Source organism: Chionomys nivalis, chromosome 17 (genome assembly GCF_950005125.1).
Source record: "Chionomys nivalis chromosome 17, mChiNiv1.1, whole genome shotgun sequence".
Lineage (NCBI taxonomy): Eukaryota > Metazoa > Chordata > Mammalia > Rodentia > Cricetidae > Chionomys > Chionomys nivalis.
Window position 1 is genome coordinate 41380704 of NC_080102.1, and position 16493 is coordinate 41397196.

General features: G+C 53.7%; 1 protein-coding gene across 2 annotated transcripts in view; it reads right to left on the reverse strand.

The window, feature by feature from the left end:
* The window catches only part of Shisal1 (shisa like 1), a 65115-nt gene that overhangs the window by 25871 nt on the left and 22751 nt on the right, over nucleotides 1-16493 (reverse strand). For both annotated transcript variants that reach the window (XM_057792225.1, XM_057792226.1), the window contains exons 2-4: nucleotides 15811-15906; nucleotides 12656-12869; nucleotides 945-1262 (exon numbers count right to left, since the gene is read on the reverse strand). In XM_057792225.1, the coding sequence (XP_057648208.1) occupies nucleotides 945-1262; nucleotides 12656-12869; nucleotides 15811-15877 (599 nt within the window). In that variant the 5' untranslated portion in view covers nucleotides 15878-15906. The remainder of the gene's footprint in view (nucleotides 1-944; nucleotides 1263-12655; nucleotides 12870-15810; nucleotides 15907-16493) is intronic.

A 16493-nucleotide genomic window follows, 5' to 3' on the forward strand; every position in this document is an offset into this window, starting at 1 on the left:
GCACCCCCAGAATAACCCAAGAAGGGGTACACAGCTCTGACTTCTCACAAGGACTAGAAAGTCAAAGGACAACACAACGGTTGAGGTCATAGCACTGGGAAGCGGCAGAGGCAGGCTTGTGCTAGTCAGTCCCCGGCAGAGCCCTGTGGTCACTGTGCTGGGAGGGGTAGGTGGTCATTAGCCCACAGAGCCCTGTGGTCACTATGCTGTAAGGTGAGGGCCACGGGCAAGATGGCTCAAGATGACCTTGTAGCCTGGGCTCTGGGCTGTGACACCAAAAGATACTGTACTCGGAGTCTGAGGACCCAGAATCTGTGCCCACAGCTACTGCCTAGGCCCCCAGGCTCTGTCCACCCAAGACCCTGGGCCGAGGAGCAGGCCATGCCTGTCTCTGTCCTTGGGCTGGTTGGCCCCGTGGGACAGCTGCTCTCAAAGTCCTCCGCTCTGGGCAGCAATGCTGCCACCCCCCACCATCACCATCAGCCTAGAGATAACAACTGCCCGGATGATGAAACCAGACCCGGCCACCCTCAAAGCCAAGTCCTTGTTATGCCACCTCTCTTGCCAGTATCCTTCTCTCCCCAGCGTCGCCACAGGACAGCCTGCCTGAGTCACCTCCAGGTAAGCAGAGCAAAGGAGCTAAGGGCTAACTGGGTTTATTTCCTGCTGGAAATTCTCCCTCAGGTCCCTGACGAGCTTCCCTTTCTTTTGACCAAACCACAAGAATACGAAAAGCCGTCCAACTTCCCCTTTCATCTCGGAAACTCGAGTGACCACCTGTCTCATTTTTTGGCTTCCCCTCTAGACGCACGAGTGCCGCCACAGGTGGCTTCAAGTCCTCCTTGGCAAACAGTAAGGATGTCAAATAGCCTGGTTTCCCATGATCCGAATGCAGCAGCAGTACCAACATCAAGTCCACCAGAGCTGTTATTGTGAACACTCACCAGGCAGATGAGCTTTGGAAGGCCATCAGGGGTGGGCTGTGTGTGTCTCCCCGCAGTGTGTGCACGGCCTGGGGGGCTTGTGGCAGGACACCAGGGGGAGGCTGCGGCTGCGGGGCTGGCTGTCCTGGCCGAGGGGCTCGAGCGGGGTTCCCCCACCGCCGGGGGTCCTGTTTCATCCACCGTCCGTGGATGCCCCACCGGGTCAGGTAAACCTTGCAAATGTCGTAGTTCATGGCTGAATAATAAAGCAGATCCAGGACCAGCAGGGTGAGCACGAAGAAGCCGTAGATCCACACTCCCAGCAGTGCTGTGTAGTTGCTGGGGGAGGAGAAGCAGAGACTGAGCCACACTCCCAGCAGCACCTGCTCTGCCAGCATCCACCACAGGATGACAGACAGACATCACGGGTGGTTCACCCCACCATCTGCCTTGACTCCCTCGTACCCCATGTCCACTGCCCTGCCCCTGCCCTGTGTTCTAGGGTTCTTCCCCGATAGGCACTCTGCAAGAGCTCTGAGCTTTCTAAGCTGTGTATTGGGGACCCCGTAACTAGGGCCCCTACTTCATCCTACTTCTCCCTGTATGTGCCCTGGCTCCCTGCTGGCTTTGTGCATACCACATGTCCCGGGCACTCCTGTTCCATCTCGCCTGGCCTCACTCCTAAGGGCCGAAGCTGGAGGCCTGTCATTGCCTTGGGACACACTAAACCAAGTCATACCCCATGTACATCAGATCCCCATGCTATCTGCTCTCTGAAGGGGTGCTATACCTCCAGGCCATGTGCAGAACTCCCTTCCCTGTTGTCTGTGACACCCACGTCAGCTCAGCACCCACCCTTGCTGAGGTCTTTTCATTCTGATCACAGGGAAACCTTAATCTCCTCTATGACTTTTTCTTTTCTTTCTTTCTTTCTTTTTTTTTTCTTTCTTTCTTTTTTTTTTTTTTTTCATAGGGCCTTATGTAGCCCTGAGCTTGCTATGTAGTCAAGGATAACCTTGAATCTCTGATCCTCCTGCCTCCACTTCCAGAGCACTGGGATGACAAGGGCTTGGTTTGTGTAGTGGTTGGAATGGAACTGGGGGCTTCAGGCAGGCTTGGAAACGCTGCTTGCTGAGTCATGTCCCTGGCCCCTCCATCACCCCTCTATTTCCCCACAGAGGTCACAGTCACCCTGCAGAGGTGGCAAGAGCCCTTTGGATTTAGCACCTCAAACAATCTCAACCAGTGGCAAGCCCTGCTGACTCTTTACAGGTTGGTTAAGCACTGAAGCACACATCTGGTCACTCCCATCCCAGGGCCTTTGCGTAGGCCATGCTGTCTGCCAGGTAGCCGTTCCCACATCCCCAACCCATCCCCCTCTGCCCAGCTGTTCATGGTACCCTCAGGTGAGACTCTTCCAACCCCCCGAGACTTCATTAAGGCAAGCTTCTCCTCTGGCCCCTGTTACCTGTGGGCATATGTGTCCTCCTTACATCCCTTCTCCAAGGTTGGGATCTCAGTCCCCTAGAGTGGGTTGGTTCCAGGTTTGCCACTGCCACTGGGTGGCTGAGCTCTTGACAGCACCTGCCAGGGACTGGGGCTGTTTCAAGGAACCGGTTTATCCATGGCTCAAGTGGCACCCACCTAAGTCTCTCCCCTGCCGTGGGCATCTGCTCAAGTGGGTGTGGGCCAGCCAGAGTGTGGAGAAGAGACTCCACTCTAGGGGGACCTGTGGCTCTGTCCAGACAGGACCCTTGAGTGCTGCAACCCCTGGAGGCCCTGTCTGCATCTGGGGCTCCTGCCTGCCTGACCTAGGAGTCTTGACACCTCGGTCTGCTTTGCCCTGTAGTCTATGAGAAACCCCACCCACCTCTAGGGTCTGTGATACATAGCCTGAAGTCTTTCCTCAACTTAGATTCCTGGCTCTGCATCTTCTCAGACAGGCCTCTAGCTCCTGTTGGGGTCTCTGGTGGTGAGGCGGTGGCTATCCCCTGCCCAGCCCTGTCAGGATGGAAGCCACTATACCCACTTTCACTCTCTACTCAGGGGACTGTCTCCCAGCTGGTCAAGTGCTTGAACTGAAGATTTCCCTTCAGAGTCAGGGCAGTGGGGGAGGGGCGAGGCTAATGGTGAGGCTCTGCTATGCTGTGCACCTAAAGCTTGGCAGCCTCAAGACAGGTGTTCAGAATTCAGTACTCAGGACTTGGGCTCAGTCCCCAGCAAATCCTAAACACCAGAAGTCTTAGCTCCTTCCTGCAACCCCACCTCTCAGACAATACCAAGCGAAGGTGTGAATGACTGACAGCCAAGCCCTGGGCTTTTTATTAATGGACACTAGCTTTGCCTGAAAGTGTCAAGGCACAGCAGAGAAGGCCTGCCAGAGGAAAACAGCCAAGAGACCAGCTCAGCCCTTGGGAGCTGGAGTCTCACGGGAGACAGATGTCTAGGTGGGCTCTGGTCCCAGGCACCCATCTCTCCCCAGATTTCTCTCTCTTGCAGCCCCCATGGCAGGGCTCTGAGAACCAGGCTGTTCCTGGTGGTTCCCATGGCAGCAGCCTGGGGGCTGAGGAGGCGGGGAGGGAGTAGGGCCGTTCTCTGCAGATGCTGCTTGGCACCCAGAGCAGGAGGGGTGGTGGCCATGCCTGGAGCTAGGAACACTCTAAAAGTGAGCGCAGGGTGAGGGCAGCTGGAGGTCCCTCTGCTCTTCGTGGTGCTAAGAAGGAAGGAAATGGACCAGCCATACCTAAGGGGGAAATTGGGCAGTGAGAGCCAGCTCTGAGGGACCAAAGTCTACTCTAAGATCCCCCAGTCATTCTTCGGAGCACCTGGGCCAAACCCAACACAAACAGCTCCAGAGGTGTCCTGCCCAAGACTTAGGGACCAAGCCACCCCAGCTGTGATGCATCTCTGTTGGGTTCAACTCCCCATCTAATGTGCACCCAGAGATTCTGGGGCTGGGTCACAGCTTGGCCATCAGGAAGCCTCCTGGAGCTTCTGAAGTCACCCTGGGGCCTGTTTGCATTTGTAAGACTGTTGCCCCATGAGACTGGGGACTGCAGGTAGGGATCAAACTTGTCCCTGCATGCCCAACACAATGTTAGGGTGAGGACACGGTGAGAATTGAGGATGGGCAGGGCACGAGCGGATGTGAAACTGACCAGTGCTGGCCAGGTGTTTGAGTTGTGTGAACGTGTGAACGGCATACCCATGGTAAGCTGGGACACTTGCAGTTCTGAGCTAGTGCCTCGGAGTGATGATCCCATTTGATGGATGAGCCCACAGGAGCAGTTACACGCCACCACTCACAGTGGCTAATCCACTCCGGTTTTCTAGAAGTGGAAACTGAGGTTCATCTCCTCGAGACTATGGAAAGTGAATTTTCCATTGTAAGGGTGACCAGGCCACTTTCCACAGCATGTTCTGTGTTCCTGCATTAGGGATGAATCCGGTAGAGGGCTGTTCCCATTCCCACCCAGCCTACCCCACCAGCCGGCCAAGCGATGCCACAGCCAGGGTCTTCCTGCTCCGGTTGACAGGGTCATTGTTCCCACGACTTCACTGTGGGGACAAGGATTTCCATCCCAGGCCGGGAGTTTAGAGCCAGGTCCCTACAACCTGAGAGTATGCTGAATCCTGGGAAATCCCAAGGTCAAATCTGGGACAGAACCAGAGAGGGAGTGCCCAGCTTCTGTGCTCTCGTCCAGACTCCACCTGTACCAGGAATTAATAACAAGACCTGTCCTCTCTCCCCTGAGCATTCTGCTTAACGAAAGGTCACTGTTTCACCTGTGTGCATGGCTGGGTTGTACGTGTCTGCAGCAGGACAGTCTCCCCGTCTGCCTGTTCATTTTTGCGTCCATGGAAGGCGCTGCCTACAGGAAACATGCCCTGTGTGTGGCAGGTGGGGTGCCAGGACCACAAACCTCTCCGCAACAGCTTGCAGCCCCCAGGCCATGCCCTCTCAGGCCTGCCAGCTGCAAGGATTTGAGTCTTTAATTTTTAAAATGTAATTTGAAATATGCAATCTGGAAATTAACTGCATCCAGATGCCAGGGCTGCCGCCACCCCCCCCCCACCCTGACCCCCACCCGCGCTGCCTGCCTGGAGGGAGAAGATGAAAGACAGAGGCTGAGGTGGGGCATCTGTGACCCATCCGCCCAGCCTCAGACAGTGGCAGGCGCCCTGTGTGGGACTGTGTGACTCAGCTTCCTTGGGGTTTCCAAAGCGATGATAGAACCTTAGCGCTGGAGGAGTCACAGTGTGTCTGTGGAGCAGAGCAGTTACGTCAGCAGACATCAGCAGACAGCTGCAGCCTGGCCTGGCCTGGCATAGAAATCCCCATCCCCACCATGAAGTCATGGGAACAATGGTCCAGTCAGCAGGAGCAGGAAGACCCTGGCTGCAGCATCCCTGGCCGGCTGGTGGGGTTGGCTGGGTGGGAATGGGAACAGCCTCCTGCAGAGTTCATCCATAATTAAGGCAGGATACACTGTGGAAGTGGCCCAGTCAACCTTACAGGTGGGGACACGGGTTCCGCAGGTGGGAGCCCCTGGGACCCACACTCAGTTATTCAAAATCCACTTTCTATAGTCTTAGGGAGATGAACCTCGGTTTCTGTTTTGAAGTAGGATTGATGACATGTCCTACTTTGGGGGTGTAACCATGAGACTTAGCAAACTGACATGAAGTCCAGGAAAGAGAACGGACCTTGGAGGCTGGGGCCGCAGCCCAGCCAGTAGAGTTTTTCCTAGTTGCACGAAGCCCTGGGTTTTATCCCCATTACAGAAAAGGTTCATGTTGGCATATGCCTGTAACCTGAGCGAAGGGAAGGCGGAGACAGAAAAATTAGGTATTCAAGGTCGTCCTAAGCTACAGAGAGTTGGTAACTAGCCTGGGCTACATGAATCCCTGTCTCAAACAAAACAGAAAGAGACAGAGAAGAAACCAATAAAGGCAGGCTCATGTGAAGCCAGGGGTGGCAACGGATGACTGGGATCCCGGCACTCAGGAGGCTGAAGCGCAAGAATCTAGCTAGTTCATGGCTAGCCTGGGCTACAGAGTGAGACTCTGTCTCTAAACAATCACAAATAAAAGGAAGTACTCAATAGGTCTAGGCCCAGACAGGCATAGTATCTTGTTTAAGGCCACACATCAAGACAGAGGTCAGTCAATGCCATTGTGTGTGGCACAGATCTGAGTCTTGGGTTAGGTAACCTGGGAGGTAGACATCGCTTCTACCAAAAACGCCATTTTCCTTACTAGGGAGATGTCCCAGTGGAGTTAGATGCTGTCTCTTCTGGCCCTGCTGCTGACAGGCTTTACCAAAGGGCTGGGCCACAGGGCCAGGAAGCAGCATGCTGCATACAAGAGCCAGATTGACCCAGTGGTACACCTAGACAAGGTCCCTGAATAAACCTATAAACACCTCTCTCCAGCACGGGGGCAGAACCGGGTGTGATGGGGCTGGCACTGGCCAGAACCATGTGAGCAGAGGTGCCATGGCCATTCCTAGGGGGAACCATCAAATGCCACGCGTGACTTCATCATTGACCCTCTCCCTTTGCCACATGTGACTTCGTCATTGACCCTCTCCCATTGCCACAGATCATCCTGAGCTAGATGAGGACCACTACACCAGCCTGGGCCATGAGCAGAGCCACTAATGTCCCAGGAGTCCATCACCTCAATGCAGCTGGATCCAGGTGACAGCTGGACAGATGTTACTGTGGCCTTGTGTGCTGCGTGGTTTCAGACACTCTTCCACCCTCTCTGGGCCTCAGTCCTGGCAACTGGGCTTGTTCATCTGTAATCACTCTGTATGGGTGGCAGGGAAGTCCTGGGGGTGTCTATCTGGAGTGTTCAGGCAAGGAGCCATAGTAGCTCTAGAAGATCTTTTCAAAGATGATGATGTGTAAGGAGCTTTTATACCTGACGAGCTTTGGCGGGACCGTGCGGGTGTGTAAAATGACTCAGTGATGCCCACCCTACTCCGGCAAGCCAGGGTCACAGTTCAAAGCATGCTTCAAGATGCCAGGAGGCCAAGTTAGAGGCCATGTGGGGGAAGCAGGGTGCTGGGGCTCAGGCCGGTAACTCCACACTGCGGAGCGTCACTGTGGCTACTGAGAAAGGAGGGCTTTGGCAGAGCCTGGAAAGAAGAGGCCTTGACAAGCTCGTGAGGCCCAGGAGTGTCGGCTTCTCTGTCTCGCTGGAGACCCCAACCCTACACCTGCAGGCCCCTCTGCTCAAGCCACCTCCTGGTGTCCTGTCCCTAGAGAGAGAGAGGCAGAGAGGGAGAGACAGAGACACAAAGAGAGACACAGAGACAGAGAGAGAGAAAGAGAGAAGCAGAGACAGAGAGAGAGGAAAGAAGGGAGGGAGGAAGAAAGGAAAAGAGAGAGAGGGAGAGACAGAGACACAAAGAGAGACACAGAGGCAGAGAGATAGAGAAAGAAACAGAGACAGAGAGAGAGAGAGAGAGAGAGAGGAAAGGAAGGAGGGAGGAAAGGAAGGAAGGAGGAAGAGAGAAAGAGAGAGAGAGAGAGAGAGAGAGAGAGAGAAGATAGAGAGAGCACAAGAACTAACTGATCTCTCTGGCAACTCTAACAAAGGCCTCTCCTGACTCGTCAGGGGCAAGGCCTGTCTGGGAGGGTGCAGGGGTGCCTGGCTGGCCCTAATTTGGCCCTTGGCTGCCTGCATGGCTGGAAGCAGGCATCTGGCTGCGGTGGTGGAGTTGGCAAAGCAGTCTCCTTTCATTCCGTGGCTTGCCTTTCTTGCAGGCAGCCGGAACCACCACACACCACTCTGCTCATCCAAAACACACAAATAAATAAGGCAGTGGCTTCGACTAGGTCACCAGCCCACCTCCTGCTGACTCATGGTGGAGAAGGCGGAGCCCGCACTCTGAACATGGCCCTCTGGGGTCACCACCGCTGGCTTGAACCAGCAGGCCGCATCCGCACAGATTTGGATCTGCCTGAGGTTCTGGGTCTCCAGCCTCAGTGGAGATGTGATAGCTTCCCTGGCTTCGGACAAGGCCCAGCTTCCTGTAAATGTGTATGGAGTGACAGAACAGGGTTCCTGTGTCCCTAGCCTTGACTCGTGCCATCACTTGGTGGCCTAGGACAAGAGACCTCATCAACAAGTTTCTGGTCCTGCCCTTCTTCTACCCAAGAGCCTATGAAGCTGATGGAGACTCCAGGCCCAGGATGTCTGTAACCCTGGTGTGGCAAAGGCCTTAAACAGTAGTACAGCCAACAGGTGGTTTCCCACCTGGTGCCCACCCTACGGTAAGCTTCTTGGGCTCGGTTTCAGCTGTCATCCTGACTTCTGCTTCCAAAGACTCATCCTCAGGCGCACCTCTGCGACTGACTCTACCTGGAAGCCAAGCCCCGCGGCAGTTCCCTGGCCTGGACCCTCCCCACAAAGTCCCTAGGCCTGGAAGCAGGACAGAGGGCTCGCGTGATTCCTCAGTGGGGTTTGCTTCCCTCACAGGCCACATTCTGGCTTCTGTGGCTGATTAGGTCCTCAGAGGCCTCATCTCAAGAACATGCCTGGTGATACAGAGACAGCTTAGAGCCCCCAGGAAAGGATTCTGGTCCCAACCAATTGGAAGGCCCTGCCGGTGGCTCGAAATCCCATTCCTGGCTGGGAGGCCCTGACCTTGGCTGGCAAGCCATTCTTATCTGGAAGGCCAGGACCAACAAGGTCTCATCCCTCTCCCCTTGTCCTCTGCAAGGAGTTTGCCCAGAGTAACCTATCCCTCCACCTGTGTCTACCCCACTCTTCGTCTAAGTCTGGCTGCCTCATTTGCCTTAGAAGAGGTGCTAGCCTGGGGGTGAGGAGCAGGGCCCAGCTGCCTGCATGGGCTCACCTCACATCCTCAGAGGGCCAAAGCTCTCATCTGTGAAAAGGGGGGTATAAGCAATATGGCTCCTTACAAAGGAGGATGCCCTAGGATAGCAGACCCCACATCTGTCTGCAGGGTGTGTATGGGATGCTCCCGACATCTGGCAGGTAAAAGTCAGGGAAGGTCCTACAAGGCACAGGCCTAGATGACCTCACAGCAAAGAATGACCAGATCCCAGCATCAGGGTGCCTTGTGGGCAGTCCCCGCCTGAGCCTCTCCCCTAAGGTCTGCCTCTAATTAGAAGACTCTCTGGAGTTCCTAAGATGCCTTCCAGAGTCCTAGGATGGCTGTGGTCCCCACTCTCCTTGTGTGTCAAACCAGCTGTGGCTGGGAGTCCCATGGCCTGCATAACAGGGCAGGCAGCACAGACTCACGGATGCTAAACCCAGGTGTGCTTCTGAAGGCTGAGGAATAAAATCTCAAGCTAAGCTTCAGAGATTCACTGTTCCCACTCCCTCTGGCAGCCAGCAACTACAACCAGGCCCCTGCTTGTGGGAAACCCTGTGTGAGCAGATTATAGAAACCTGTGGGCTTCTCAGGAAGGCTCCCAGACCCCAGGTGCCAGACCTTGAAGAAGTGTGACTCTGGAGCTTTCACAGGCTCCTATAGCACCCTGGAGTCCCAGCCTCAGCCCTGTCCTACACTGCTTTCTCATGGAATTAGCCCGCGGTCTCACAGAAGGCTTAGGCCAAATTCCAGACTTGGTTCCAGCCCTGCTGTGATGGACGGGGACTTGCTGAGCTACTTCACACACAGGATTATTCCGAGGCCCAAGCAGATGGCAGGATATTCAGGGGGAAGCACCAAGCATCAGAGAAAGGAGTTCTCAGGAGCTGGCCACGGTGGGAGGAGGAGGAGTTTGGATGGAAGTCAGAGAGTCTGCATCTCCTGCCTACCCAGAGGAAAGCGGCACCTTCCCCAGTGTGAGCAGAGTCTGGTAGCAAAACCTCCAGCCCCAGCGTCAGACAGAGGCAGAAGCCCTGCTCCTCAGTACTGCTGCTCCCAGCACTACCAGAGATCTTGTCTACAGCCACTCCATGACACCCCTACCCAGACCCCTATCCTGCTTTGGCACCAGGAGTTAGCCTTGTGTGTACTGGAAAAGCATCTGAAGCTTCCTGTAATGTCAAGGAAGATAAGAATGCCTGAACCTGTTTTAGAGACACTTGTCTATGCAGAAAGAAAGAAAGAAAGAAAGAAAGAAAGAAAGAAAGAAAGAAAGAAAGAAAGAAAGAAAGAAAGAAAGAGAGAGAGAAGAGAGAGAGACAGAGAGAGAGAGAGAGACAGAGAGAGAGAGAGACAGAGAGAGAGAGAGGAGAAAAGAGAAAGGGAAGAAGGGAGGGAAGGAGGGAGGGAGAGAGGGAGGGAGGGAGGGAGGGAGGAAGGAAGGAAGGAAGGAAGGAAGGAAGGAAGGAAGGAAGGAAGGAAGGAAGGAAGGAAGGACTGAGGCCAGAAAATGTGAACGTAAGCCTGGCATCAAAGCCATTCAGTGACCCCAGGTCTAGAAGACCGCATGCAGGTTCTGGGGCTATCCTGGGAGCTCCTGCATTGAAAGCAAGGAAGAAGGGATACAGAGTGATTGCTTCCAAGTGGCATAATTGGAAACAGGAGAGAATCAATTGAAAAAGTGTTACGAAAACTGAGGGGGAAATTCATAAATAAAGATCACTAATTTTTATCATCTACAGTCAGAAGAGGAAAGGGAAGGACGCTATTTCTGACAGCAACATGAAAAGAACAAGCAGAAACAAATGCGGACAGCATGCATGACTTCGCTACGAGGAAAATCAAAAGCATCGCGAAAGAAAATTTGAAGGGCTGGGCTTAGCTCAGTGATGAAACACTTGCCTAGAAAATCTGAGTCAGTGGGCAAAGAAGCTATATCCCCCCCCCTTTTTTTTTTCTTCAAGACAAGGTTTCTCTGTGTAGCCCTGGCTATCCTGGAGCTCACTCTGTAGACCAGACTGGCCTCAAACTCAGAGATCTGCCTGCCTCTGCTTCAGGAGTCCTGGCATTTAAGGTATGCGCCGCTACCAACCAGTGAAGCTGTGTGTTCTTGAGTAGAAACAGTAAACACAGGGGGAAGAAAAGAAAGAAAGAGAAGAAACAATGTCACAGAACTTTTTTCTTCTATGAAGCTGTAACTCAGGAACGGCAGTAGAAGATACCAATAAGATTTTTGGTTTTGTTGTGATGGGGGAGTGGGAGCAGGAGACTCCCATAAACTCAGGTGTTAACAAGCCCAGGATAATTAAACCACAGAAACATGAAGACAGACCAGAAGTCAGCAACTCACACATGTTACACCAGCATATGACATGTACCGTGAAAGTCATGAAGCCACGACTCTCCGCCCTGGGACCTGTGTGCAGCTCATCATAGCATAGGGTGAGTTTGAAAGTCACACCGGCAGACAGAAAGAAGGCAGACAGGCCGGGCTGTGGTGGCACACCCTTTAATCCCAGCACTCAGGAGACAGAGGCAGAGAGGCAGGTGGATCTCTGTGAGTTCAAGGCCAGCTTGGTCTACAGAGTGAGTTCCAGGACAGACTCCAAAGCTACACAGAGAAACTCTGTCAAAAAAAAAAAAAAAAAAAAAAAAAAAAAAAAAGGCAGACAGTTCAGCTGGGTCTTGTTGGACTCTGAAGGTGATATGTTCCTCTCAGTCTCACAGGCTTGACCTTGGTCAAGACTCACTTGGTCCCCAGCTGGTGGAACTGACCTTTAGGACAGGTTAGGACACTTGATAGAAGAAGTGAGTCTCCAGGATTCAGCCTTGAGTCTTTATTATAACCTGGGCCCACTTCCTCTTCACCTCCCGCTTCTCAGGTACACTGTGACCAGCCAGCTTTCTTTGCTTTCTGCCATGCTTCCCCTGCCTGCTACCATGTCTTCCCTGCCACAATGGACTGTGTCCCCAGGAACTGTGAGACAACGTAAGCCCTTTCTCTGTTGGGTCACTTTAGTCAGGGTATTACATCGCAATAATGCAAAAAGAAAGCAAGACGCTCTGTGTGTGGAAGAGAGAATAAAATCCAGCTCTTGTCGGAAAAGTTACATTAGAATAAACCTGACCCAGACAACAGATCAGAGACTGGGAGGCAAAATCTGAAACGCAGTATAGAAGACATAGGAGACCTTTTCAATGATCTTAGAAGGAAAGGCCTTTCTCAATAAGGGCCAACATTAGATGCCATGAAAAAAATAAATGGGTGTCCTGTGATCACAGAACCACTGAGTATGTACAAAAAGCATCTCAAAGTGAAGGGCACCCTGGAAAATATTTGTATCATATTTCCTTCATATATAGAGTTCCTGTTAAAAAAAAAAAATAAGAAAAACACCAAGAATGTGACAGGAAAAAAAAATGGCAAAAGTCACATTAACAGCCAGAAACACAAAGACCCCAAACCCAGTGAAGGATAGTCAACACTGTCCAGAGTGTGTGCCACCTTGACCCATCATGCTCCACTCGGTACAGCCCCCTGCTGCTCTGCCAGTAAAATTCCTCTGGAGATCTAATCTCAATGGATTACCTCCGAAGGATCACTCTCTGCAGCAAAGCCATTACCGATACTATTGGACAAGAACTGGATAAACGAAGTCAAAAAACAGTTCTGGGAAATTCCAAGCTTTGCAGACTTGACCCCACTCAACTTCTGCAGCAGGACTTCCTGGTGGACACCCTCTACCCATTTCTCAGGTGGGAATAGCAAAGCTCAGAGAGTCAGGCCAGGAACCTAGGCTGCCTGAAGTCCTCAAAGGCAACCTCCCCAGGGCAGGTGTGGGCAGTGGCTGGAGCAGTTGGGAAGGGGGATGGTACTCACTTGTGCATGTAGCCCTCGGGGCCGGCCGTGAGGTTTGCCTGCATGACCGCCTGGAACTCTGTCTCGTTGCAGCAGTATTTGAAGACCGTGTTGTTATGGTGACAGCACAGGACGAAGGTCTTGTTGTCTGAGAGCCGGGGGCAGTGGAAACCGAAGTGGTAGCGGCCTTTGTGGTCTGTGTAAGGCTCACAGACCCGGAAATGTGCGGACAGGACTGGAATATAGAGACACCAGGTTCACCAGGGTCCCCTTGGCAGTCCACAGGTGCCCAGCAGAAGGGACTGGCAGCCTAGTCCTTCTTTCCCTAGGACCTCTTCATGGTCCAGGAAGAGCTTTATCTCCACCCCAAAGCCTCCTCGACCCCTGGTCCTCAGCTCTGTCACAACAGTTTGACTACTGTATCCCAGGCTGAGTGCTCCTTGAAGCCCTCCCCTCATCTCAGCCCTTAGTGACTAGACACTATTCTGTGTACCAAGGGCTTCCCCTCTTAATCTACATGGCTACCCTAACAGGCAGGCTTGTGATGTCACTTCACAGGTAGAGAAACTGAGGCTCAGAGGCCTAACAGACTTGGTGGAGCTGGTCAGTGGCAATGACCCAGCTCCTGCAATCTACCCCGCCTCCATCTTGCTCCAGAGTAGGCTGGGTGTGAGCCATGCTCTCCTCCGTGCCAGCCTACATCGGGCTATAGGACCTAGGGTCTACTTGTACTAAAAGTGCCAGCTCCTCAGTGCCTCGCATTCTAAAAGCTGTTGCCCAAGACCCGAGCAAGGTCTTATCTGGATCCCACACATACAGGGCTCTGCTGGCCCCAGATCGTCCCTCCCTGGCCAACAGAAAGAGGCCCCTATTCAACCTCCTCTGCTGCAAACCAGGATGAACTGATAGTGATAAACAGGACCAAATGCGAACAAAGCAACAATGGAAAAGCTGGAGCGGCTGTCTCTGGCTTAATTAGTATCTTCATGAAGGGCTCACTGTATCTAATTTGTATCACTGAAAAGGGGCTTCTTGGAGCAGGCATCTCCCAGGCACAAAGGCCCTGGCTTCTTAGAGCTCCCACGAGAAGTACTGTTGGCTGAGAGGTTATTAGATTGCAGCCCACACAGCGCCACCACAGGGGACCTCAGCAGGCCAGCTGGCAGGGGGTGGGCACCCTGAGAGCTGGCGCCTAGGCTGGCTCCAAAGGCCCTTCCCACAAGGGTAGTTTCTCCTTCTGCGGTCACGAGTGGGAAGGTAGTGGCTCTCCAGGCTCCAGCCCACTCTTGTTCTTGAGAAGAGCCCTGTCCAGGGACACGGAGGCTACTGTGTGATGCCCTAAGGAGACATGCCACCGAGTCCCGTCTACTCCCATCACACAGAAGAGAAAAGCGAGGCTCAGAGCCTTGGCTCGCCAAGCATGCTAATCAAAATGGAGGCTCTTTGCCCCCTACTCAGCTCTTTGTCCCCGTCGGGTGGGGCAGGAGGGAGCAGGTTTCGATCTATTTTGACACGCCCCCGCCATGGGGATGTCCGTGTACTTGGGCTGGAGACCTCTGCCCCAGAGCAACTGCATGCAGTGTGATTCACGGGGAGGGGCAGAGGAGAGCACTCAAGTACCATGGCATGGTTCTTGCATGATTTGAAGCTCTACTGTGGCTCTGTGTGCTCAGTGTGGGCACCTGGGGATGCTGGACACACCTAGAGTGCCAGCTGAAAGACCACGGTTGGCTCTGGGACTAGCCCCTGGCCATGAGACACAGCATACAGCAGAAGGCTGTCAGGCCTTTGCGGAGGTAACTGTCAACACAGGAGAGATGGGCCGGCTCGCAGCCCCACAGCCATTCCTGGATGCTCTGGCCACTGGCCTTAACCATTTGCCAGTGACCAGACGACCTTGGAGCTTCCTCAGGGATAGAGGAGCCCCGGGCTGGGACCAGGATTGCTGGGTGAATACCCTGGTAGAGGATGGTACCCCAAGCTCTTAGCCACCCCCTGGGACTCCTCCCCTCGTTGGAGAAGGATCAGTACCTCTGTGGTAGAGACCCCAGGGAGCTCTTTGAACACTTTCAGTGCAGGCTCACTACCTCCAGCTCTTTGGGTTCTAGCATCCTAGCACTTGTGTGAAGCACGGTGAACCCCAGTTCCGGAATCAGCTGTTCTCCAGTTGTGTGACTTCCACCCACTTGCCTTCACTGAGTCCCTGACCTCAGTGGTAACAAGAAGTGACTGGTTCTTTACACCCAGATTAATGAGGACCAGCCTCCTCCCCGCCTCCATTACAGGAGAAGAGCTGGGGAGGTGAGAACCGGGGTCCTCCATCACATGGGGAAGAGCTGGAGTGGGTATGGCCCCAGATTCTGGTCTCAGCTTGGCCTCTACTCTGCTCTCCTGAGAGTCCTGCCCCCACCCTACCCCCTTCACGATCTCGCTCTGAGCTTCAGCCCAAGCAAAGTGTGAGAGAAGGAAGCCACCAGTCCTAAGCCATGACTTGGCCACAGTGTGGGGAGGTTCAGAGAGAAGAGAGAGAGCCCCACACAACAGACAGAAAGAGACAGAGACACACGAATAAGAGAGACATTAGAGAGATATATGGAAGAAACAGAGACACATAAGAGAGATACCTAGAGGGGTGGAAAATATACAAAGAAACAGAATGGCGCAGAGACAGAGGAGGAGAGAGGGCGAGACACAGACAGACAGGGCCACAAGAGGCTTTATGTAGGGCCAGACTCAGATTAGGTCTTGGCTGTCCAGCTGGGCTGTCTGTTCTTGGCTCAGGTCTAGGTTGGAGGCAAGAAGGGTCTGGTTTCTGTGAGCCCAAGACTGCCTGTGGTGTCAGTCCGGAGACTGACTGGTATCGGGAGGGTGTGGCTCCAACATCTTAAGTCTGAATCCTGGCCCTTCTATTAGCTGTGCTCTCCAGCCTGTTTCTCACCCATCCAAGAGGTAGATCGGCATCATCTACTTTTGACTTACAGAACTAGAGGAACAATGTGAGCGCAGGCTCCTGGCAACCCCATTGCCCCCAGTGTCCAACAGCTCATCCCTGGATGGGAACCAGCATCAGGAGACTAAGGTACCCTGTCCTGTCGGCATGCAGAACCCCAGCTGCACCTCTGATCTGGAAGGGACCCCCACTTCCCGCTAGCCACTGAGCCCCACCGAGGTTTTACCTGCAGGAAACAGCAGAGAGAATACTGCGAGAACGTTCCGGGACCGCTGGCCACAACTGGTCATCATCCGGCTGGCATTGACCTGTCCGGCGCTGCCTGTGTAAGACACAGAGAGTCACGGCAACTGTCTCTCCACACTTGCTTTGTTGCCGGCAGAGGAGGGACAAGCAGACAGGCAGCAGCAGGCAGGAGCGTGCGGGGAGCCGGGGCGGGCGAATGGAGGATGGAAACACCTCCATCCAATTTCCTCTCTGGAATGAATGACCTTCCCCCAGCAGCCCCGTCACCTCCTTTGCTTTTCACAGCAAAATGAGACTTAATCAAAGGATGCCGATGGCTCAGGTGGTAAAATCACCATCCAAAGTGTCCAGGAGGAGGGGGGACGACAGGTCTACTACCTCTGCCACCTCAGGGCTTGAGACCCTTGCCTCCCTGCTGTGTCTCCGAGGGTGACTTCCATTAACCTTTCTGTAAGCAGACACTGGCCAGGCCACCCTTCTGGGCACCGGAGACACAGCAGCCGATTAAAGAGGAAGCAAACAGTGGAGAAGGAAGCGATGGCGTATGTCCCAGTGTGGAAGCCACAACACTCACAGTGCTGGGAGACTCGGAACACAGCAGAGGCTCCAATGTGTACTCACATCCCCATACCCACACCTTTATTTACAGCAGCCCAAATAACC